A 26935-nucleotide genomic window follows, 5' to 3' on the forward strand; every position below is an offset into this window, starting at 1 on the left:
CATGTCCACACAACTATTCGACATTCTCACAGTATCTATCATACCTTGCCTTGAACTCACTCACTGTCATAGCACCCACAACAGACTCTGGCAGCTTATTCCACTAATTTACCACTCTAAAAGTAAAGAACCCAGCTCTAACACCCCTGCTAACCACGCTCTTGCCCAGCTTCCATGGGTGTCCCCTAGTTCTCCCACCACCAGTCCTGATCTCAAAAATATCCTCTGAATTAATCCTATAGAATCCTTTTAGCAATTTGAATGTCTCAATCATATCTCCCCTTTTCCGCCTATCAACTAGTTTCTGCAACCCACAAATCTTCAACCTGTTCTCGTATGGTTCATTCCATAGACCTGCTATTGTTAAATTGTGAATGAAACTATGTTGTGTAATTTAATTTTTTTCATTCACGTTTAACATTGCTTATTATGTATTAATCATGATTTGTATAAAAATTATTTATTATTCCTTAATTTAGGATTACTATTTAAATATTTATTCTAAACTTAACCTACTATTAATTTATTAAGCAATAATATGTGCAGAATTTATAATAACTAAAATATATATATGATGTAACGAAAAGTGTTATTATAATTAATTGTATACGTAATGAAAAGCTGATTAAGTAGCTCAAATATTCTGTTTATTCTTATTTGTGAAAATGTAACGTTATGTAATCACTCATGTAGTAGTAGAGCATTGTATTACATTAGCGAAATGTTTGCGTTCATTTGTTGTCATGGAGACGCATTAAATAAACAAGCACGAGTCGAAGAGAGCGTGACCTTCGGACTGAAAGGAGAGGAAAAATAAGATAGAAGATTTTTAATTAGAGAGAAGAGAGGAAGTTTTTGCGGAGCGGGAAGGAAGGTAGGATACAAGCAAAGGAAGTGGAAGAAAATTATAAGTTCTCTAGGGCAGAAATTCATGAGAATAGTGTTTAGAAGTGAGCCAAAACATAGTGAATCATATACTTAGCTGCAAGTGAAGTCAGCTGTGTTGTAAAGGAAAATTAATACAGTAATCGGATAAATAAAGAACTGGACATTCAATGGAAAATTCTGATTAGTTCCAGTTAGTCTAGGATTACGTTTTAATTCTATGTTGCCCTGAGAAGAATTATATTGAGATTAACTAGTTTGAGAAAAGTAAACAAGGAAAGATATCAGTGCCTTATTGATGTGTTTTTTTTAGAGTAGTGAAGCGTGATTAACAGTAGTTCAGTTAAATCGTTGGAGAATTTTTATTAATGTGTTCCGCTAATGTAAATAAGTTAATTCATAAGTGTGCTCACAATTAATTGATGTATTGAAGATTGTATCTGATAAGAGTAGTCATACTTGTTTGTTTATTCTAACATTAACATATCTTCGAAGTTCAAAGTCCGAAATAAGATTGCTTGGAATATTGTCTACCTTGATCAGTGCTTCCTGTGAATTTAAACATTAAGTACAGCTGATAGATATGTGGAGACTGATTAAATAAGAAGTTTCGTTTTATTAACTTGAGTTAAGAAAGCTTGTGATTTTGAAACTGTGAATTGTATGAGAAAGTTTAGAACATTGAATTGGCATGAGTGACTTAGCAAGATGTATTAAGTTGATTGTATTGTTTCATTTTAAAGCAGAATTCTTGTATTTGTTATATATATCATATATAAAATGTTTTATTTTGTTAATCTAAATATTGTGTTTGCCTGAATTCCTTTTTATTGCACCGTTCATAAATATACGAATCTTGCAGGAGCCCCAAGTGGAATAGTAAATAATTCGGCCTAAATAAATGAAGAGACTGTTAACTTAATTAAGAATTGATCCTACTATTTTATATAGACTAATCTAAAAAATAGGGTGGCGCAGTATAATTATTAATTTCCCTACTTTTGGATCGGTGATCAATTTGCAATTAGTTGTTATATTGATAAGAGTGACTTAAACCAAGATGGCGGATTTAGAACATAACATGAAAATAGAACATCACGACAAAATGGCGCAGTCGACAGGATGTGATTTAATCGATAGGAATTAAATTTAACAACTATAAGTTAAGAAATTGAATTTAGTTTTGGTGATAACAATCATAGAAATGCTCCCTGAAATTTTAGAAAGTAAATTAAATAAATCACAATGAACTGGTTATAATCTGGAGTCAGGCAAAGATAAAAGTTTATTTTAAAGTAGAAAGATTGTATTAATTGAATTAGTAATTTATTAATCACTATGGCTGTTACATCAAGCTCTGAAATGAATGATAGTGAATTCTTTCGTACGGTAAACCCGCAACAGGTTTTTCCCCAATTTTCAGGTGAAGAATCGGATGATGTACTATTTTTCTTTACCTATGTTGAAAAACTTAGAGAAATAGCAAGTTGGACTGATTTTCAATTGCTAGTTTTGATTAGAAGTAAATTAATAGGTAAAGCAAAAACATTCTTATATTCTTCTCCAATACTTCGGGAAACTTTTGAGTATTCCAAATTTAAGGAAACTTTGTTATCCCAATTTTGTAAACTTAGAAGTGTAAGTCCTAATTTATGGAAATTACAGAAAATTATTCAAAAGGATAAAGAGACTGTTACTGATTTTCACAATCGTTTATTAACATTGGCCAACAGTTTGAATGTTACTAGTGAAGATAAACCTCACTTGGATTGGGCTGTATTCCAACAATTCTGATAAGGTCTTAGGCAAGAACTGCGAGAAACAGCCTATAAGAAGAAAATTTCCACCTTAGAAGAGTGTCTCAAAACTGTCAAGGAAAGAGAACAAATATTGGGAGACCTTTATCCCTCAACCAATGTAAGTCTTGTTAATGTTGTGAATAAGACTAATTCTTCCTTCAACCAATCAGAAGTAGAAAAGAGAAGTAAGGTTGAAAAAGGAAAAGCTGAGGATATTGAAGAAAACTCAAGTAATGTTAACTGCCTAACTGAAAGTAAGGAGCAATTGGACAAGAAACTGATGACAGAAGTAAAAACCTTGATTCATCAGGAAGTAAAAAAATTAAATCAGCCAATAATGGATAGTCTTGATGAAGTTGTAAAGCAATTGTCGACTATTACCTTGAGATCTCAAGAAAATCAAAACTTCACTACAAATAAAATTAATGAGATGATCAAACATGAAGTTGAAAAACAAAGTCAACCTATTTTAATTAGTCTAGATAAAGTAATCCGAGGATTAGATAATGTTAGACAACAAATGTCTGTCATTCCTCAATCCAAGACAGATATAAAACAAAGAAATCCTGTTAAATGTTATAATTGCAACAAACTTGGACATTATGCCAGGAACTGTTTCCATAACAAAGAAAACTACTATAACAACAGATGGAACTCAAAATTTGGATATGTGACCCACAGGAGAAATAACAGAATTAAGAAATATCTAGCATCTAATGAGAGAATGATGAGAATTAGAGGTGATATCCTGGGCTCTAAATGTGACATCTTATTAGATACAGGATGCAATGCCTCTACCATCAGGATGGATTATTTCCTAACCTTAAAGAATAGACTGTGGAAGAGCACTGCCAAGCTGAGACAACCTGTAAGGATTATTTCTCTCTCAGACTCAAACTCTGTGGCATATGAGAAACTTCGAGCAAGGATATACCTACCAGAATTTGGACTGTACGTGTGGCAAGACTTACTTGTTGTCCCCACTATTTCCAATCTAAGTTCTCACATTATTTTGGGAACAAACTTCTTAGCAAAATATCAATTCTCTTGTAACTTTTCTAAAAAGGAAATATCCCTGATGAACAAGAAGAGATATACCAGAAGAAATGAAATTCTTGATTGTGATAAGACTAAGCTTCAAACAAAACAGTTTAGATTGCCATTTGAATTAGGACCATCTACTAAAGAAAAGTCGGCTGTGAATCAATCATCTAAAAGAAAGAGTGATGATAACTCTCATGTGCACATTCAGTCTGACAAACCACTTGTCACTGATGAACAACAAGTGGTGGTGACAAAGCCTAAATCAGAAGTTGCCACTAATAGTAAAATAACAGTTGAAGTCAATTTTGGTAAAATGACCAATCTATATAATGGAACAAATCACCAAGTTATGAGACAGCTAAAACTTAATTCTGGTAATAGAAAACATGAATTTAATTCAGAAGAGAAAATCCCATACTACAGACATAGAAGACATGCAGAAATTGATAATGATAGTGATAAGAGATTTAATGAGAATGTGAAGGAGAATAAATGCACTAGACATAATAAGGAAACAGGTTTCATTCAAACTAGATACTACTTAAGGAATCGAAAGGGAAATATGTAATCCAGTTCTTCCGTGAGGGAGCCTAGTGTGAAAAAAAAAATTTTTCTTATAACAAAAATTTTTCACTATCATCTTAGTCACTCGCCTCTGGATCCTCTCCACCTCATCCCCATCAAGAAGGAACTGAAGTGACCAAATCTGGGCACAGTAGTCGAGATGAGGTCTTATCAGGGCTCGGTACAGAGGTACAATAACTTGCTTGTCTCTGCTCGTCAAGGTATTTTTCAACAACCAAGTGAGTTGATGAGCTGATTTAGCTACTTTTGCAATGTGCCCCCTAAACTTCATCTCCCTACCCATCAACACCCCCAAGTCCCTGGCCTCATCAATCTCTTGGAGTACAGTTCCACCAATGTGGTATACTGCTGCTAATCTTTTCACCCCAAAATGCATAACTTTACATTTTGTCACATTAAATTGACATCCATTCTCCTTAGCCCAGAACTCCAATCTATCTAAGTCATCCTGCAAGACTTTGACATCTTCTGCATTCACTATCACCCTACCCAACTTTGCATCATCAGCAAACAAATGAACTGTTCCACTTAGATCCTTCCCTATATCGTTAATTAACAGATTAAACAGCAGTGGTCCAAGAACAGAACCCTGCGGCACACCACTAGACACAGGCCGTCTTTTACTCCTGAATAAACTACTCTTTGATATCTCTCCATCAACCACCCACCTATCCATCTCACCAACCCTATATCCATTCCCATATGTTGTAGTTTACGGATTAGAATTCCATGTGGTATCCTGTCAAACGTTTTTGCCAGGTCCAGCAGTATCACTGTAAACCCATTTCCATTATCCAGTTCTGCGGTCACCTTGTTATAAAACTTGAGCAAGTTACTGAGGCATGATCTACCCTTCACAAAGCCATGCTGTCCCTGTACAGTATCTCATTTTCATCAATCCATTCCTGTATTTTTCCCTTGACTACTTTCTCCAAGACCTTGACAATGACTCCTGATATGCTGATCGGTTGGTAATTTGCCACCATAGTCTTGGATCCTCCTTTATGCAGTGAAACTATTTTCCCCTCTTTCCACACCTTCGGGACTAAACCAGACCCGAGACTCAGATTAAACAACATGGCCAAGGGCACTGATAATTCCTTAGCCTCTTCACGTAAGACCCGTGCCAGTATACCATCCAATCCCACAGATATATTCACATTAAGGTTCTGTAATAGACTATTCACCTCCACTTCATTCATCATAATTCCCGTATAAACTAATGGTTCCTTCATTTTTTCAATGTCACCACCTGGATGATATACTTTTGCAAAGTGCGCGCTCAGTAACTCCATTATATCGACTTGTTCATGACCTCCTTACCGTCGTCATTCCTTAAAATCGTTTTGCCATGTACAGTTTTTTCCCTGCTTGCAGCATATTGAAAGAACCGTTTGGGATTCTCTTTTGCTTGCATAGCTAGTTTCCTTTCATAATCGGCTTTTGCTGTTTTTACCACACTCGTTACCCTTCTGGCCTGCACTTTATACCGTTCGTTTGCCTGCAGGTCACCCCTTTCTTTAAATTCCCTCCACGTTGTTTCTTTTTTTGCAGCTCAATCTTAATGGCGTTATTCATCCATTTAACCCCTACTTGTTTTACTATTCTGACCCTAGGTATACAATCGGTCATAACCTCCTGTAAATGCTCCTTGACCACTTTCCATGCTCTATCGATGTCCAGCCCTTGCAGTTGTACATGCTATGGCACTGATCCAAGCAATCTCCTAAGCTTGTCAAACTTGCCAGCATGGTAATTCCACATATACCCTGTCTTAATCAAAAATTCCACACCTTTAGCCACCTCCCAGGTCAAGCCCTTATGATCACTCTCACCAATAGGTGGCAACATGGTCATATTCATTACAGTCAAATTCTCAGATGCTGGATGGAAAGGATATCAATGCTGCTTGGGCCATACTCAAGAACTATTTGGTGGAGGCAATATCAGAGTGTATTCCGAGGGTCAAGAGGGTAAACAGAGTGGGTGTAAAATGGATGAATCAAGAGATAAGGTATGCAATATGGAAGAAGAAGGTATTATGGAAGAAACACAAAATGAGTATATATAACAACCAGTTGCATGAGAAGTACAAAGAGCAGGCGAGGAAGGTGACTAGCTTGATAAGGTAGCAAAAATGCAGTATGAGCAGCAGTTAGCTAAAGCGGCCAAAAAAAAATCCTAAGGAGTTTTTTCGATATGTCGCCAGTAGAAGAAAGAATGATTATGGTAGAATGGGATTGATTGGTGAAAACGGAGGAATGATAACCGCTGCAGAGGATATAGTTGAGATATTTAATGAGCAATTTCTAAAGGTATTTCACTCTTGCGAATGTGACATCATGCAGAACTTGAAAGTTGTGGGAGAAGAGGAGGAGGAGGAACTGTTAGTAAGTGAACAGGAGGTATATGAGGAATTGAATAGACTTGATGTAAATAAGGCTGTGGGACTTGATGCTATTTCACCACGTGTCTTGAGGGAATGTGCCAGAGAGTTAACAACAGCTTTTGTATATCTTTTCAACATGAGTCTCTCACTGGGTCAAGTTCCAAAAGAGTGGAAAGAAGGTAAAATTGTTCCAATTCATAAGGGAGGTGATAAGAGTAAGGCTTTGAATTATAGACCAGTCTGTGTGTCTGGAGTTGTGGTCAAGGTATTAGAGAAGTTAGTTAGGAATAAAGTTCAGAATTGGGTTGACAACAGAAAAATACTCTTTGGTGGCCAGCATGGATTTACTAAAGGAAAATCATGCTTTAGCAACCTGCTTACTTTTTATAATAAAGTGACAAATGCGTTGGATAAGGGTATTGCATATACAGTGGTATATTTAGATTTTGCAAAGGCGTTTGATAAATTGCCACATGACAAGCTGGTAATTAAATTGGAACGGATGGGGCTGAACAGTAGATTGGTTCACTGGATTGGAGATTGGTTGTCTGATAGGTATCAGCGAGTTGTCTATGGAGGAGCGATATCGCAGAAGAGGAAAGTTACTAGTGGTGTACCTCAAGGGTCTGTTTTGGGTCCATTGCTGTTTAATTTGTATGTAAATGATATCTGGAGAGGTCTGAATGGTGATGTGCAGTTGTTTGCAGATGATGCAAAGTTGGGCAGAGCTATCAGGAGTAGTGTGGATGCTGTAGCTTTGCAAGAGGACTTGAATACACTGTCTGAATGGGTAAATAAGTGGGGATGTCAATTCAATGTCTCAAAGTGTAAGGTTTTGAAATTTGGGAAGCAGAGATGGGATGTAAAGTACACAATCGGTGCGAATATCTTGGAAGAGGTAGAGGAAATGAGAGATCTGGGAGTGATTGTAGACAAGGACCTAAAATTTCGAGGACATGTTGCTAAAATGAAGACAACACAGCGGATAATGGGAATGATGCGGAGGACATTGACTTGTAGAAGTAAGGATGTTATGGTTCCTTTGTATAAGGCTTTGATCAGGACACATAGATTACTGTGCACAGATCTGGTCACCTGGTTTTCAAAAAGATGAAATTGCGTTGGAAAAAGTTCAGAGGCGATTGACTAAGGTGGTTTCTGGTCTCTGGAATGTAGAGTATGAAGACAGATTGACAAAATGCAATTTGCAGAAATTGGTGGATAGAAGGAGGAGGGGAGATATGATTGAGACATATAAGCTGTTGAGTGGTTATTACCAGATTAACGTCGGGGAGGTTTTGCACAGAATGGGTGAGGATAGCAGGAGAACAAGAGGTCATTCCTGGAAGCTGTATAAGGAGGGTGTGAGCAAGGGAGTGAGGAGCAGGTTTTTTGCATGGAGAGTGGTGAGTGATTGGAATGCTTTGCCCGAGAGTGTGGTGTGTGCAGAGACAGTGAATATATTTAAGGCACAGTATGATAAACTGTGTGTATAACAGTGGACCTCCCACAATGAGTCTTTGACTCCATGGAGGTTTTTGTAATAATAATAATAATAATAATTACCAGGTCAAGCACTCTCACACCCCTAGTATTTTCAATTACATGCTGTCTCAGATAGTTATCCCTTAATAATTGAATAAAATCCATTTCCTTCCTCACATGTGTCCTCTCCTCCTTCCAATCAATGTTACCATAGTTGAAATCCCCCAGAATAATTACCCTCCTTCAAATAATCATAATTATCATTCAAGAACTCCATGAGATTGTGTTACGCATCACAGGAGACCCACTTCAAACAATTCAAAGCATATCATACTACTCTGTAAACTCATTTACTGTCTGCTCACCCAACTGTCTATTGTAGTGATTTCCAAACTTTCTGTACTTACATACTCCTTTTAAAATTTTAGTAACACTGGTATCCATTCTCAGGGAAAGGCAATTTAGGAATAGTTCTAATAATAATTATTTCAAACACAAATAATTATAAAGGTATTTCTTTTTTAACATTTCCATTATAATAAATTACGGGCATGTGAAACAGTTTTTTGAATTATTAAATGCATTTTAGTTGTACAAATCCATTGTGCACACAGCAGAAACAAAAATTATGAATGCCTAGGGAAAAGAGGTATGGAGATACTTGCTGTGATTAATCTTATTAGGGAGATGATATCTGTTGAAGGTAATTTTGTAACTTCCAAAATAAGGTCTTTATTATGAAAAATTATGATATTTATATTTTCTGAATAATAAATGATTTTAATGAGATGAATGAAATTGTTTCATTTGGGAAGAAGTCAGTTTGATGAAATCTGGTTCTATAATTGTTATTTTTAGCTGTAGATGGCTCCACACCAAGAAAACAGTTTCGTGTTTTGTTTTAAAGTCAACAAGTGCTGAAAACACATTAGATGCATGCATGGGCAGTGAAATACACACTGAAGACTGTTACAATTTAGGATACAAATAATCCTGAAATTTTGTAAATAGTTCTGACTCTTCGAGCTATTTCAAATTAAACTCCGGATGCAAGCTAATGGAGGTCAGTCAATACATTCCAAAAGACGTGCTGGGCTTAAAACTTCCTTTAGTTTTGTATTTATTGAAAAATTAATTATATAATAGATTAGATCTGCACTTATCCATGACAAAAATATGAAAGTAAATAAAAATAAAAAAATTCAGAAGGATAACATAGACTATGCTTTGGAAAATAACACTCTAAGGCAATACATTCTTTCCTTCCAATCCTACCATTCCTCATAAAAAAAAATTTTTTTTTAATTATTTCTTGCTCTCTAACCAACACTCTCTTGCAAAACTTAAAAGAATGCTCCTGTTTTCTCATTGTTCTTCCATACAGATTTCTTCCTATCCATCTGTTAAATACCTGTCAACTGTACAAACAATTCAATCATATTGCCACTTCATTTTCTATCCATCACATTTTACAGAATACATGCCTTTAATGTGGCCTGATAACCACAATTCAATAATTCTGATGTCATTTTTGTTACTGATATCTGAAGGTTCTTCCTCCTTCAAATCCTCATGATAAGACTTCAGCAAAATAATCCACATGTGGTCTGATCATGGCAGTCTTATGAATGGAATTTTTTTCAAAATTCCATTCATATTCCTGTAGCCCCACTTGCCCATGTCTCCCACTAAATACTATAGTCTCCCTGACTTTGAACTTATAACCTCTCAGTGTACTTTCTCAAGACACCTAAATCCAAATCCATTCAAATCATCCCCATTACATACAGTTTTTCATCCATCAAACTCACTTCATACATTCAAAGTCCCCATCAGTTCTCCTGTAGAAATTAAAAATTAGCTAAGCACTCTGGAATAAGTGACAGTCACTGAAAACCTTATGTGTATTAGGTTGAGGCAGAGCATCCTTGGCAAGGAGTGTGCTGGCCTTCTTTTCTTTCATACAAGTACAAGATTTATGATCAATATGTGCCTTCTATCAAATAGAGCCTATGACAGTTTCTGAAATATATAAAAAGTCATTTGCCTCGCTGTAATGAGACACAAATCTCCAAGAACATTAAAAATCTTCCGAATAATGTTTCATCAATGATTTTGAGAGACAGAAAATTTCAGAGTTTATTATAGTATATCTCTTTATTATAGTATGAAATGTGCTAACTTAGTATAATTATACATTCCAACTACATACAGGTCCAAAAACTGTGAAGTATAGTGAAACTAAGATACTGACTTAATTAAAAATTTGATTTCTAGACACAGTTCAAATTTGAATGGATTATATCTTATGGACAGAAGGACATTGCATTTTTTTAAAGATTTTAAATATGTAATTTTAACCAGAGATTTCAAGAAACCTTTTCAACATTTGGATTTTAAGCTTAGTGGTTAAAATTATTGCTTAGAATATTTTTAAAATATTATAAAATTATGAAATATTACAATATATGTTATAAATATATATAAAATAATTATAAAATATTATAAAATACAAAATTGGTTTGAATATTTCTTAGCAGCAATAGCAAGCTGCATACCATAAGTAAAGAAAACACAATTTGTTGTAAAGTGGGTGACAAACAATATCAAACAGGAACTGAAGATAAAAAAAAGAGATCAAGGAAGACATATAAGGATTCATACGGAACTTACTTATTCGTGTGGGGGGTTCCCCGTGTTCCTTGATTGCCCCTTTAGGACTGATTGAGCCCTACTGATGACGGATTAAGTGCTATATCCTATGACTGTGGCTGTGTGTGTTCACAGGGCCGGTTTGCCTGCTTGCAGGATGAAAAACCCCAGATAAACTGGGGGGAAAAAATCTGCTGTCCATGCCCAAGACCAGCTAACTTGGGTATGGCTGAGAAAGATCCTTAAGCTCCTCACGTCGTCTACAAGAATTGAACCTAGGACACTCCTTCCCCAGGCATGTAGTTGTGAAGGCATAGCCAATAGGCTAACTGCATGGCCCATATGGAATTAAAGGGTGGTAAGCAGATGTATTAAGAATAAAAGACTCCAGCTAGGAGAGTGAAATATGAGAAGAGATTTGCCCTGAGATCCAAAGAAAGTATGCGGCCAGTAGGAAGAGGAGTAATGATTGTGGAAGAATGACATTATGGGATAAAAATGGGAATAGAGTGACTGATGCAAAGGACATAGTGGAGTTGTTCAATGAACACTTTATTAGGGTATGTCATCCTGGAAAAGTACATTTTAATAATAGAGGGACAGGGTAGTTTTGAGGTTTAGAAGTGCAAGAGGAGAGTGTGTTTCAAATGCTGAGTACTCCGGATGTCAATAAACCAGTGAGACTGAATCAGATTTCACCATAGGTTTTCAGAGAATGTGCTAAAGCACTGACAGATCCCTTGACATGGATTTTCAATCAAAGTCTGATCATGGGAAAGGTATCTAAGGAGTGGAAGGAGGATACGATAGTGCCATTGCATAAGGGTGGTAGCAGACTAGAAGTGTCAAACTATAGACTAGTTTGTATTTCATCAGTAGTTAAGATCTTGGAGTGACAAGAGCAGTTGATGAGAGAAAGTCATATTCTGCAATTTTTTTTTTATTTTAGAGGGTATTTGACAGGTACCACATGATAAGCTGATATTTAAGTTGCAGCACATGGGTTTAGATGTCAGGTTAGTGAACTGGATTTGTGACTGGCTATCAGAGAGTTGTGTATGGGAAAGTAGTATCAAGGAGGCAGAAGGTTACAAGTGGGATCCCACAGGGCTCAGTACTGGGACCTGTATTGTTTAGCATTTATACCAGTGACATTTTTAATGAATTGCAGGTGCATATTCAGTTGTTTGCAGATGATGTGAAACTGTGAAGGGTTATTAGTAATAGTGCAGATGTGGTAGCCCTGAAAGAGCATGTGAATAAACTGGAGAGATGGGCAAATGAATGAGGGATCTCAGTAATGCAGGAAGTGAGGAAGGCAAGGGATCTAGGGTGATGATTCATAGAAACCAGAAAATCAGGGAACATATTGCAAAGGTGATGAAGATAACCCAGAGGATTGCTGCAATACTGATGCTGACCTGAAGAGATAAAACAATTGCCATTCCAAAAGATATATTTTGGTGATTACACTACATTTTTTATTATTCAGTTATACAAAATACTGAAATAATAATTCCCAACAAGTTTCGGAAATCATAGGATTTACATCTTCAGGGGGTAAATAGTATAACTTAAAGTTTAAACAAGAGAATTAATAAATACAAATCATAACCGTCTGGCTATTCATAAACTCAAAAAACAGAATGTAGATATAAAACGTTATTGACGTTGAACAATACTGGACAATGTCACGTCATACAGTCCGAGCTCAGATTGAGGTAGATTTTTTATTAGAGCTGGCCACACTTGATGGAGAATTAAACCTTGATTTTTATTGCATTGGGTTAGGTTTTTTAGCATATTAGCAGCTTCTTTAAATTTTCTTATATAACTGTTGTTTTCTATGTATGACATCGTCATTTTTTTGCCAGAGTACATCGTGTCCAGTGGAAGTGGTATGGAAAGCAAGACCCGTTTTTTGTTCTCTTTTGTATTGTACGTCTTTTTGGTGTTAAGCAATGTGTATTTCTCCAGATCATGCTTTCCATACCACTTCCACTGGACACGATGTACTCTGGCAAAAAACGACGATGTCATACATAGAAAACAACAGTTATATAAGAAAATTTAAAGAAGCTACTAATATGCTAAAAAACTCAACCCAATGTAATAAAAATCAAGGTTTAATTCTCCATCAAGTGTGGTCAGCTCTAATAAAAAATCTACCTCAATCTGAGCTCGGACTGTATTCAAGAGAACAAGAACACGACATTGTCCAGTATTGTTCAACGTCAATAACATTTTATATCTGCATTCTGTTTTTTGAGTTTATGAATAGCCAGATGGTTATGATTTGTATTTATTAATTCTCTTGTTTAACACGTTCGCTGCCAACTACGAGTATACTCGTAGTGGGTAATCCTGCTTCACAAGCCAGCTACGAGTATACTCGTAGGACGCTTACCGCCGGGAACGAGATTATTGTAGTGACCTTGAAGAAGTGAAAATGCTTGGCTTGTGGGGCTAGCTTCAAAACTGTGTATTCTCATATATCGTATATGCTCTGTACAAGCCAACTACGAATATACTCGTAGGTTGTTTACCTCCGGTAACGAGATTATCGTACTGACCTTGAAGAAGTAAAACAGCTCGGCGTAGGGAAACAGACCATGCCAAAGTAGCGTGGCAGCGAACGTGTTAAACTTTAAGTTATACTATTTACCCCCTGATGATGTAAATCCTATGATTTACGAAACTTGTCGAGAACTATTATTTCAGTATTTTGTATAACTGAATAATAAAAAATGTGGTGTAATCACCGAAATACATCTTTTCAACCAATTAGCCACAGAAGTCTACGCCTGCAATTGTCATTCCATTGTATAAAGCCCTGATGAGACCACACTTGGACTATTTTGCGTAAATTTGTTCCCCATGATTTGAAATGGATAAATTAATTGTGGAAAGGATACAGAGGCAGACTATACAGTGTTGGTTATGAGGATCGGCTGGGGGAATTTGGAATGCAGAACTTGGTATATACAAAAAGGAGACACGATATGATTGAGACTTTTAAACTGTTTAGAGGTAGTTACAGGGTTGACACTGAAGAGATCTTTCATTTGGTGGAACAGGGGAAAGGAGCAAGGACAAGGTACCATTCCTGGAAGTTTCAAAAGGAAATTAAGTGGAATGCATTGCCTGATAAATTGGTAAGCGTACAAATGGTCAATGAGTTCAAGGAGTGGTATGATAGACTTTGTGTTTTCTAGGATGGGCTATGCATGATGAGTCTTGTGATTTCATATAGGTCTGAATCATCATCATAATTATTATTATTATGTGACACCTCCAGGAGTCCAAAGACTCGTTAAGAGAGGGTACCTATTCAACAACTCTCTGTCTCAAATTGTTGGTGAATTTGAGTGGTTACACTCAAATCCACCAACAACAATGAACTGCAACTACAACAATGCCATCTGAACCCACCACCGCCACTGGTATTTTCACAGACAATCACAGACATCCATGCCCACCATGGGATTTGAAACTGCAGCCTTTTCGCTGGAGAGCAGATAAGCTAACCACTTGGCCAACCAGGCTGGCATTTATAATAATTAATAATAATAATAAACTCTGGTTAGATTAAAATATATCAAAAAGTTACTATTAATATCAGACCTCCATGAAGTCAAAAGTGCATCCATGCAGGTCCACAATCTCACACAAAAAGATCATTAAACTCTGCCTGAAACCCATTCACAGTTTCCACACTTACCATACTCTCAGGATTCCTCATACAGCCTTCAGGATAGTCTCTTGTTCTAGCAATGTCTCCTCTTTTCTTTGACAAATAACCTCCAGAATAATTTGGAAATTACTCTTCATATCTCAATATGAAGAGTAATTTCATCTCAATCTGAATATCTCAATTTCTTATACATCTCAATCGTATCCTCTTCCTTTTTCTATTCTCAAGGCTATGTAAATTGCATTCTCACAATCTATTTTTGTATCTCACATTCCAGAGACACCTAACCTATTTATTTATTATGCTTTTGTTTAGGAATTTTTTCTCGGCACATGAAAATCAAAAAATTTTGAAAATTTCACTCAATTCAAACTCAATTTTCCAAATACTAATTTCAAAAAGTTGGAAAATTACCAGGTCTCTCAATGAAATAATACTTGAAATAATCTACTAACACTCATAACATGCACTTCAAAATTTCATACTTACAAAATCGTGGTTTAGCAACAATTGGTTTAGAGGCTTGACTCGGCTCTCCAGGACCTGCTTTATTAACTGGAACTACACGAAATTCATATTCTTTTCCTTCATCCAAGAAAGGAGCAGTTCCTTTTAATTGGTCGCCAGGGACTTCTGCTGCTTTTTCCCAATTTGGACTGCCTTTTTCCTTTTTCTCAATTATATAAGATGTAACTGGAGCACCACCAGTATTATCTGGAGGAGTCCACTTCAAATCTGCATGATCTTTATTCCAATCTACTACTTCTGGACGACCAGGAGCTCCAGATTTGGCTATAAAATAATTTTTTTTCCACTCCATTATTAATACAGATGACTTTCTTGTGAAAACAATAATAAGTAAGAAAACTGAAGAATAATTAAACTGGCTGTTAAACTGACAATATAAGACTTAATTTACTAAAATAAAGAGCCAAAAGCTTCACTTAGGCGATGCAAATTTATAAAAATTAAGTAGGTATTAAATCCAGCATTATTTCAAAGCTGAAATAGAAACTATGAAAGTTTCATATGAAATTTGACAGACAGCTTACGGAAATAAACTCGCCGATATATTGGTGAGGGTATTCCCATAAGCTCTCTGGTCAAATTTCATATAGAACTTTCATAGTTTCTATTTTGGCTTTGAAATAATGCTGGATTTAATATCCACTTAATTTTTATAAAACTGTTAATGTTCTAAGTTTATTTTTCACTTGGTTATACTATAATAAATTTAGTTTAATCCTTTATCCAAGTGTGAGCAAACAAAGTTTGCACCTGAAAGTATCTTCAGGACTGGGGTAAGGTGGTACAACACCAGGGCAACTCGTTGTAAAGGTGGAGCAAGCTAACATCACTCCTATCTCAGTATCTCCCATAATGCAAAACACATCTCCTTGCGGATGTGTCTAATGTTATGCATTAAGGGAAGGGCCACTATCCAGACTAGTTTCGACCTTTATTGAGGTCTCTTCAGTGGGAGCCAGGCCCAAGAGGAGATACCAGGCAGAAACATTAGCAAGGTCATCTCTATCTATAGGAGTTGCCAAATGGTGTGCCACCTTTTTAATAAATTACTCTGGATTTAGAGAAAGATGTTGAAAGTTTATTTTTCACTTGGTTAGACTATAATAGATTTAGTTTATAGTCTAACCAAGTGAGATAGGAGTGATGTTAGATTGCTCCACCTTTGCAACGAGTTGCCCAGTGTTGTACCACCTTACCCCAGTCCTGAAGATACTTTCAGGTGCAAACTTTGTTTGCTTACACTTGGATAAAGGATTAAACTAAATTTATGTTAATGTTCTAAGAAGAAAACATAAAAGGTTACGTCTCTATTTTTAGTAAATAAGTAAATAGTAAAGGCAGATTGGTAGCATAGGTTAGGCTGATTATATACTATAAAATAAGTTATGTTTGTTTGCAAATGGAACACATATTAAGAATAAGAAGAAAGAATTTATAGCACTGAATGAGTTGGCTTGTACAAAAGAATTATAGAAATAAGTGAAGGATAGCTGAATGAGGATTATATATTCATTATGTGTGTGGTATATTTTAGGATGATACTAAAGAAAAAGATCAGGAGAATGAAGAATGCTCTTGATAAGAGTAGAAGAAATATGCCTAATTAAAGTGGAAATAGATATCATTATTATTATTACATGGGCATCTTCATGGAGTCCGAAGTTCATATTGATCATACCTCTCTTTGAACTCATTTGTTGACATAGCACTCACAACAGACAATGGTAACTGTTACACTCAGTCAACAGCCTCCAAGTGAAAAGTCTAGTCCCAACTGCCTAACTAACTTCACTCTTACTCATATTTCAGGGATGACACCATGCTCAACCCCATCCCAGTCAATTACTAAAATTTTTTCTCTGAATTAATCTTATAAAACCTTTTCAGTAACTTTTCTTCCTATATATCTTCTTTTTGCTTATTAATTTCTGCAACCCACAAACCCTGAATCTAACTATGTGTGTGTGTGTGCGCGTGTGTAATGGGTGTATTTTACAACCCACTCACTATCTTAAAACTCACCTCTGGATCCTCTCTATTACATCCTTGTATGTGGAAGAATAGAATCTATCCCATCCCTGTTGGATGGGATGGAGTCTATTCCTCCACACATACACCCACACACACACACACACACACACACACACACTACTTTTGTATCTGTCCATTAGTCGCTCTTATATCCATATAGCAAGGTTGGTACATATCTCTGCACATTTGTTTCAATCTGTATACAGAATTGAATGCAGTATCATCTAGCCATTCCCATTATCCAACACAGATGTTACTTTATAATAAAAAGTGAGTAAATTATAAGGCATGACCTACTCTTTACAAAGCCATGCTATCTTCCCAAAAGTATCATATTTCTCTCCATCCATTCGTAAGTTTTGCCTTTGACTTATTTTTCCAATATTGTTAACACCACTACTACTAAGGTACTGTAATTAGCTATGCTGTCTTGTAGCTTCCTTGAGGCCTTACCAGAGTAAAAGCATATGTTAAACAATCTAGTCATAGATATTGTCAGTTTCCTTACATATTCTCATGACATGTGAGCCTAAATCTCATCTGAATCACATAGCAATACCCACATATTACACAGAAAGTTATCAGTTATCAAAAGTTATCATTTCTTGCTTTCTATTGGCATATCAAGACAGACTCACAATGTGCCGTCTAGAGAAACTAAGTATGAAGGGATATGAAGGGATAAGACCAATACATAAATAACCAATACTTAAGATCAAGTCCATATTTGGGTGATGTATATACTAATAGTGTGCACACTGTGTTATATGTGTTATACACATAATCTCCTGGTCCATTGTTATCTGTACTTTATCGATAAGGATTTGAAGAAGACACATACAGCTGTTCCCAGATGATAGAAAGATAGGCAGGGTAAGGATGTGAGTGATATACAGTGCTTGAAGAATAATTTGAATAGGATTAAATTGTAGGCCAGTTCACTATTAGTAAATGCAATCTTATGCACTTTGTGCGATGAGACCTCCAGTGGCCTATCATATTGGTGGAATCAATCTTGAAAAAACTGATTAGCCTAGGGATCTCAAAGTTTTGATATATAGGAAGCTGATGTTCAACTGCAAGTACAAAACACAGGATAACAGTATGCTAAAATGAATGTTGACTCACAAGGATAAGGAAGTAATTTTTGTCCATTTAAAAGAACTTAATATGACCTCACCTAGAGTATATGAGCAGATCTAGTGTCCTGGTTTTCGAGGTGATGCAGATACTGTGGAAAGATTGAAAAGGAAGATGTTAAAGGAGAATGATAATGGGATTGTGGAATATAGATTATGTGAGCCAATTGAGAATGGGTAGACTGCACATTAATAAACAGGAGAAAGAGGAGTGATGTGATAGAGACCTATTTCTGAAAAGGTCATATACAGTAGATGGAATTTTTCAATTTATAGAAGGTGGAGAGAGAGGATGAGAGAACATTCATGGAAACTGAGAATGAATGAAGTCAAGAAAGGAGTGAAAGCTAGATTTTTCTCTCGTAGTGTTGTGCATGATCAGAATAGTTTTATCTTTTGAGGTGGAGAGTGTAAACTCAAGAGAATGTGTGACAGCTGATGAGAAAGATGTGCAGCCTGCATCATCCCTAACATTCTGGAGGTCTCTAGTAACAATAATATGTACATTTCTAAATCTGTAGTGAATTATGATTTAGCTAACATCAATGAGACAGGAAGTATATGAATATCACTAATACATTTCAAGGAGGAAAGGAATAGGCATGAATACAAATATATTCATTACAAACAAACAAATATCCAATAACTTAGCTCACACATAGCATTTATTTGCTATAGGCATTGTGACTTCTTATGTGTGGGAGTGATTAAAAAACAATTGTGGCATTATGGATGGTGCAATAAATGTATGGTATAAAATGAATTACATATAATAATCTAATCTAATCTCTTACTATACGTGAACACATTTATGGATCAGCTTAATTTAAAAAAAAAAATAAGGGGGGGGGGGAACAGATTGGTTACAAAAAATAACTAATTAATAAACAGTGCTTGTATATGGAAGTTGTTTTCCACTCGGTTATACTACGAATTATATATTTGGTATAATCCTTTATACAAGTGTAATCAAACAAAGTTTGCACCTGAAGTAATTTCAGGACTGGGACAACTCGTGGCAAAGGTGGTATGACTTCACGTCACTTGCCTTAGTATCCCATAATGCAAAGCACATCTCCTTGTGGACATGTATAATGCTATGCATTAAGGGAAGGGTCACTAACCAGACCAGTTTTGACCTTTATTGAGGTCTCGTTGGTGGGAGCCAGACCCAGAGGTGGTGATACCAAGGTTGAAGTAATGCAGAAGTCATATCACCATATACCAGTTGCCAAAGCATAGCATTTTACATACCCATAAGGATACGTGCTTTGCATTATGGGATACTAAGGCAAGTGATCAAAACTTATACCACCTTTACCACGAGATGCCCCAGTCCTGAAAAATTTCAGGCGCAAACTTTGTTTGCTTACACTTGGATAAAGGATTAAACCAAATATATAATTCATAGCATAATCAAGTGGAAAACAACTTCCGTCAACTATCTCTAATCCAGAGAATTTTAATAATAAGGTGTGACACCTTTTGGTAACTCGTATATGGAAGTATGACTTCTGTATTACTTCCACCTTGGTATCACCACCTCTGGGTCTGGCTCCTATTGACGAGAAGAAACCAGTCTGGGTAGTGACCCTTCCCTTAATGCATAGCATTATACATGTCTGCAAGGAGATGTACTTTGCATTATGGGATACTAAGGCAAGTGATGTGAAGTCATACCACCTTTGCCACAAGATGCCCCAGTCCTGAAATTACATCAGACACAAACTTTGTTTGCTTACACTTGGATAAAGGATTAAACCAAATATATAATTCCCAGTGTTTGTATATATTGTTAGCTGACAAAAAATGACTATTACAAGAGGCAACGCATCAAATTATGCATTGCCTTGGATAGTTTAGGTGTTGTGAGTTAAACATCAATCATCATGTGGACAGCCACAAGATAAGCAAATTTTATATTTAAATGTGTGTTGATATTGTCTAAATTGTAGATTAAGTATTACTGTGAGATACTTGAGTGTGAAATACAGTGTTTAGATAAATTTCGTAGATGATATTAACATAAATTCGTTGTTTTTGTTAGCCCATAGAAACAATGTGACAGTGAAAATGAATCACTGCGTACTCAAAAATGTAAGGGGTACCATGAATGCGGTATGTATGCATGCATGGGAAGATGAGAGGCTGAATAACAGAAAAGAACGAGCATGGTTCATAGGAAATGTAATATTCCGATGAACCATAAGGCATGCTTAAATATGAGTCTGAATATGGTTAGGGAACATGGCATCATAATTAACACAACAGATGAAGATTGTGCAAATGTTCAGAGAGTGTGCAGAAGTGAGAGCAAGAAAAAAACTTTGATTGATGATAAAGCAAGCAATAATAATGTTGAAAGACAGAGTGAAATTAATGATAAAGTAGGAAATAATAATATCGAAAAACAAAGCGCATTTAACCATAAGGTGCTGAGTGGGGTTAACAGCAAACACGTGCATGTGACTGGGGAGAAAAACAGCAAGAATGAACAACAGCATAAAAGGTTTGAAAGCTGAGTTGGTGAAAATGAGAAGAGATGAGGTTTAAATGATGTGAAATGAAGAGAACTGGAGATATGCATGGAAGAGTGAAAAAAGATGAAATTAAAATAATGTCAGTATTAAAATGATAACGAAAGACCAGCAAGTGGCTTGTATGGCGATTCAATTATTAGAGGTGTGGTAAACAAGAAAATGCACAAGTATTGCTTTCCAAAAGATAAAATGAATGCAGTGACTGAGGTGTTAGATATAAGGAGTAAGCGAGCAAAGTATTTAGTAGTTGTAGTAGGTACAAATGACTTGATTGGGAACAAGGAGAATGTAAGATTGGTTATCAGGAAGTTGTGGAGAAGGATATAAGATAATATCAGGAAGTTGTGGAGAAGGATAAAAGATAATAGCATGGCAAAAAAAGGTAGTCAGTGTGTTGCCCAGGTATGATAGTGATGATATGAAGAATGCATAAAGAGAAAAGAGTGCAGTTTCATAAAGTGTGGACTGAGTCTGAAGGAAGAAATGAAATGTATAAGAGTAACGGACTGTATTTGAATGGTTTTGGTGTGAGTCTTTTAGAGAGACTACTGCTAGAAGGAAGAGTAATGTGTGCATAGAATGAATCTGATGAAGAAAGAAGCAATGTGAGAGAGAGCAGGAGAGACTGAAGTGGTGCTTATGACTTAAGAAGTGGGTAGCATGAGTAAAAGAATGAGAGAAAAAGTGCACAAGACAAACACTGAAATGCAGAGATTCAGTATGGGCAGAGGAATGCAATGTGAGAAAGGTTGATGCTCCAAATTGATGTGAATGCATTTGTAATAAAGGGATGTAGGAAAAACAATTGGATTTGAACAGCTCTGGGGTAAGTAACGATAAAAAGAAGAAATGGCCTAATGAAAGTATGGAGAAGTCACATGTAATATCTATAACAATTTTCAAATGGTGAAGATTGTTATAGATTCAGGAATGAATGTTAGAGGGATCAGAAACAAGAGAAATTAAATAGTTCCTTTGATTGAGTTTGTTCAGCTAAGAATTATTGGAATAAGTGACACATGGTTGGATGAGGATGACAACCTGACAGGAACAGAGATGGAAGGATATGATGTATTTCACAAAGAAAGATTTAAAAGGGAGGTAGAGTGCAACATGTGATAGAAAAAGATGTATGTCCATACAAGGTAAAGAAGCAAGGGAGAAATAGTGGTAGTGGTGTGAGATAGAGGTGAATAGAATGAAATACTTTGTTGGATGTTGCTATAGACCAGGTAATGTGGAGAGTAGTGACCAGGAAATGTATAAGCAAATTAGTCAAGGAAATTGGAAAAGTATGATAATTAGAGATGATTTTAATTACCACAGTATATATTGAGTGGAGACAACTACTTCAGGCAGTATGTAACAGAGGTCACATGAGGAGTGATGGTCTTGGATTTGATCATCTTATCAGAGGACGTTATTATAAATGCGGTGTCAAATCTCTCGCCAGTTGATGAGAGTGACCATGGAGTGACTACCTGGGTGTTTGCCAACCATTTGAGAACTTCGGTGAATAAAGGGTATATGTGAAACTAAAAGTATGGTGCTCATGAGAAGCTCAGCAGAGAGTTTGAATCTGTAGCATGGAATGAGGTGAGTTGAAAGGAGATCAATGCTGCTTGGGTGATATTCAACAACTATTTAGTAGAAGCAATGTCTAAATGCATTCCAAAGGTCAGAAGATTAAAAAAAGTATGAGGGTGGTCTGAAAAGTTCTAGGCCTAACAATGAAAAAAATGAATCTATAATTTCAAAACTATTTGTATTTATCAACATAATCCCTTTTAAGACTAATACATTTATTCCAGCGATGCTCCAGCCCTATTATCCCATCCATGTAGTGATTCTCAGTAAGATCTGCAAAATACCCATCTACAGCTGCAATCACCTCTTGATTCAAAGAAAAACACTTACCAGCGAGGAATAGTTTTAGTTTTGGAAAGAGAGAGATGTCAAAGGGAGCCAAATCTGGGGAATAGGATGGATGTTCCAACAATTCATACTGCAGATCCCTTATTTTCCCATTGCCAAAACACCTTTGCTGGCAAGTGCATTGTCCTAATGAAAGATGATTTTTTTCTTCTGCAAACCGGGTCTTTTCTCACGAATTTTTTCATCTAGTCTGGTTAAAAGATTGGAATGATATTCCCTGGTTATTGTTTTACCCTTTTTCAAGATAATTAACAAACAAAATGTCTTTAGTATCCCAAAACACCAATGCTATGACCTTTCCTGCTGATGGAACCGACATTGTCTTCTTTGACACTGAACAACCGGCTTCTGTCCACTGTTTTGACTGCTGTTTGGATTCTGGTGGATAATGGTGAATCCAAGTCTCATCCATAGTAATAAATCGACACACAAAATCAGTTTTATTCCTGTTAAAACGCTCTCCGAGCACTGTTCAGATATTTTCATGCAAGTAAGTTCTTGATCTGCTGTGAACAAGCGAGGCATGCACCTTGCACAAAAGTTTTTCATTTGCAATTCTTCATGCAAAATATATCCTACACATTCTTTCAAAGTGCTAACGGTCTCAGCAATTTCACACACTTAGACTCGCTAGTCATCCAATACCATATCGTGCACTTGATCAATGATTTTTGGTGTTGTTACAATTTTTTGACATCCTTCACATGGATCATTTTCAAGGCTATTATGGCCATGTTTAAACTCGGCAGCCCATTTCTTAACTGTCTAAAACGAAGGAGAAGAGTGCCCATAAACTTTTATGAACTTCGAATGAATTTCTTTTGGCATTAAACCTTCTTTTACAAAGAATTTTATAACTGCACGATACTCAATTTTATCCATTTCAAAGGACAGACAACACTTTTGCTTCAGGCAGCTGTATAAAACAAACTACTTGATATTCATATTTATGAATTTAGGGACACAAAACACACGTGTTGAAAAGATTATTTTACTGATTAATAATAAAATAATAACTTGATGTTTCGACCCCTGTATTGAGGTCATCATTAGAAGGACACATGTTTATAAGAACCAGGCTACATGTTGTTGCACTCTATACAGGTAAATTACATCTACATTGTTAACTAATCTTTTTTCTTAGCCTGCCCTCTAGTGATTTAAAAAAAAAATACCAATAAAAACTACAATATACTCTGCTAAAGTCCTCACGTACTAGGATTCTTCTAGAATTATATAGTTCATATTGTTATATTATGATTATCTTCTGGATTTGTACAGTACAGGTTGCTATTGAATGTTCAGGGGAAAAAAAAAAAAAAACACTTCTTATATTGAGATTTTTCTTTGTGGTTGCTATGAAAGTCGCAGATGGGTCCTCCACATTCTTGGAGTGGTTTGACCATTTGTTTGATGGTCTAACCACTCCGAGAATACTCGAGCATTTCACATGCTTCCTTGAATTTCCACTCGAACCAAGTCCCTACACCGCACCAAAACCTGGTTCGAGTGGAAATTCAAGGAAGGATGTGAAATGCTCAAATATTCTTGGAGTGGTTAGACCTTTCCAATCAATTCTGTGGTATGTTTGGAGTGCATGGTCAGAAAGGCCGTTTTTTCCAAAATGGAGGTATTTTATATGTTGTTTGTGTTCATCCTTACTGATTGGGATGGTTCACCCTGTTTCCCCTATGTATGGTATGTTACATGTGCAATGTATTATGTAAACCCCTGGGTGGGCTTGGTGTGGCAGAGGATCCTTGGAAGAACTGAGCAGGTGTCTTAATTTTGTCAGGGGCTTGAAGGTGGTTTTGATGTTGTATTTGTGTAGTGTTCTGTCTATTTTTTTCTGAAATGCCTCTAACATATGATATAGCAATAGCATTCTTGAAATCTTTTTTGTTATTAGTGGTATCTTTGTGGAGGATCTTGTGAATGGTTTTTATACTGTATCCATTTTTTTATAAAGGTATGTTTGATGGTCTCATATTCATGGTTAAGAGCTTGTTCATTTGAACAAATAGTTTGAGCTCTGTGTTTAAGGGTGCTTATAAAACCTACTTTTTGTGTTGGGTGGTGATAAGAAGATCTGTGTATGTACTGGCCTGTGTGTGTGTAGGTTTGTGGTAAACTGAGAAGGAGAGACAACCTGAAGGAAGACGTGTCTTCGTTCAGGTTGTCTCTCCTTCTCAAATGTGTCTAGGAACGGAAGAGAGTTGTTTTTTCTATTTCAATCGTGAATTGGATGCATTTGTGTTGTTTGTTCAGGTGGCTAAGGAATGTATTTAGTGCTTCGCGGCCGTGGGGCCAAATGGTGAAAATATTGTTGACGTGTCTAAGCCAGATTTTTGGCTTTAAGCACGCCGACTCTAGTGCTCGTTGCTCAAAGTCTTCCATATAAAAGTTCGCTATTGGGGGGGGGAGTGGTGAGCCCATGGCTGTACCCTCTTTTTGAAGGTAAAAATTGTTTTGCCACATGAAATATCCAGAGCGGAGTACATGGGCAAAGAGGGCTATGATGTCGTGTGGAAATATGTTCTGTAAGAGCAAGATAGTATCATTGATTGGGACATTGGTGAAAAGGGAAATTATGTCAAAGCTGACTAATAGATTTTGGTCGTTGAGTGTAATGTTTTTAATTTTGTTTATGAAATGTTGTGTATTTTTATGTAGGAAGGGGAATGACCAACCTTGAGTGTGGCCGCTAATTTTTTGGCTGAATGGTAATTCGGGCTGTCGATTCCTTCCACAATTGGACATAATGGTGTGTCTGTTTAGTGTACTTTTGGCAGGCCATAAAATCTGGGCCCGCGGGCCTACTGCGGTATTAATTTTTTAATTGTTTCTTCTGGCCACGTGTTAAATGATTTAAGTAGTTCAGTAGTTTTCTTTTTGTTGTGTTGCGTGGGGTTGTAATTTACCATTTGGTAGGTGTTGTGGTCCGATACCAAATAGTTCATTTTTTCTATGTAGGTTGTCCGATTTAAAACAACAGTGGCATTCTCTTTATCTGCTTTTGTGATAATAATGTCATGGTTATTTTTTTAGGGATTTTTACGCTTTGTTTAGATTGCTGCTTAATTTTTTGGTTGAATTTAGTAAACAGGCAGTTTCCATCTGTATTTTTCAGCTAAATTGGCAGGAAGGAATCTTAAATCTCTCTCGATATGATAGATTATATCTATTATTATAATTACGGCTATTATAGCCTGTTTTTGTTTAGGAGTTTCCCTTATTTTAAATACATTGGTTATTATTACTCAAAAAAGGGGTCTTTTAGGACATTATGGGTGAGTATAGAAGGTAATTATAGCAGAATAAAAGAGGTGGAAAAATTTTGTACTAACGTGTTTCTAGGATGTCTTCCAATTTCATGATCCTACTGAAGGTTGTTTATAACGGGGGGGGTTTTGATGCGGGAAAAATAAATTTGAAAACCCGGGTTATGTATTAATAATATATATATATAAATAAATATATATATATATATATTATTGTATTTAGGGGTGCATTTTTGGGGGAGGGGGAAGGAGAGAAGGGAAAGGGTTTACTTATGTGGAAACTGGGGCGGGGGGGAGCATTAACGGAGTGCGGACCATTTCGGTCGATTGACCATCATCGGAACATTTTTGGAAACATCTAGTTTCTGAAGATTATATCTAGTTTATTTACTGACCTCGGAACAATGGCATAATTTAAACATTTCTCCAGTAGCCAGAGTTCACCTTGGTTGAGGTTGCAATCCGATTAGTTTACAACCTATGATAACCATATGATATCCAGATATGATAACGATATGATAACCAGACAGTGGTCTAATGGTGGTTGGTTGCTCCTAACTGCATTTGTGGGTGATTGGCTGATCCTTTCGTTATGGCGTCATGATTGTCTTGTGCTTTCCAGTATTTTTAATGCTTGAAACTTTGTTATTAACTGTTCTTAGTTTTTGAGTAATAGGTGCTTGGCCGAGTTGTCTGTGATCTTGTCTAGAATATCCCAAATTTCTGGATTAATATAACTGGATAGCTCAAATTTTAGTTGTAACATTTTGGTTTGGGTAGATGCCAAGTTCTTTCATGCCTCGTGGATCTGTTCTCTTAACAACGCTTTTTCTAGCCTGGCATAGATATGGACCGCTTTAGCTGATATAAATTTCTTCTTTAGTTTAATGCAGTTGGGTATTAAGTTGCTGTCTCTACAGCGTTTCAAAAAGGTTAGTTGATTAATTA

General features: G+C 36.2%; 1 protein-coding gene and 1 non-coding gene across 2 annotated transcripts in view; both read right to left on the reverse strand.

Moving 5' to 3' along the window:
- Positions 1–26935, reverse strand: part of LOC150096673 (twitchin-like) — a 2440784-nt gene that overhangs the window by 1306836 nt on the left and 1107013 nt on the right. The window contains exon 59 of the mRNA XM_090408679.1: positions 15023–15325. Coding sequence (XP_090264805.1) covers positions 15023–15325 — 303 coding nt within the window. The remainder of the gene's footprint in view (positions 1–15022; positions 15326–26935) is intronic.
- Positions 10037–10157, reverse strand: LOC150096676 (U6atac minor spliceosomal RNA). Its single transcript, XR_016549869.1, has one exon. It is a non-coding gene; the product is annotated as a U6atac minor spliceosomal RNA (small nuclear RNA).

Source organism: Typopeltis vanoorti, chromosome 18, assembly GCF_054136105.1.
Source record: "Typopeltis vanoorti isolate ZY-2024b chromosome 18, IOZ_Tvanoo_1.0, whole genome shotgun sequence".
NCBI lineage: Eukaryota > Metazoa > Arthropoda > Arachnida > Uropygi > Thelyphonidae > Typopeltis > Typopeltis vanoorti.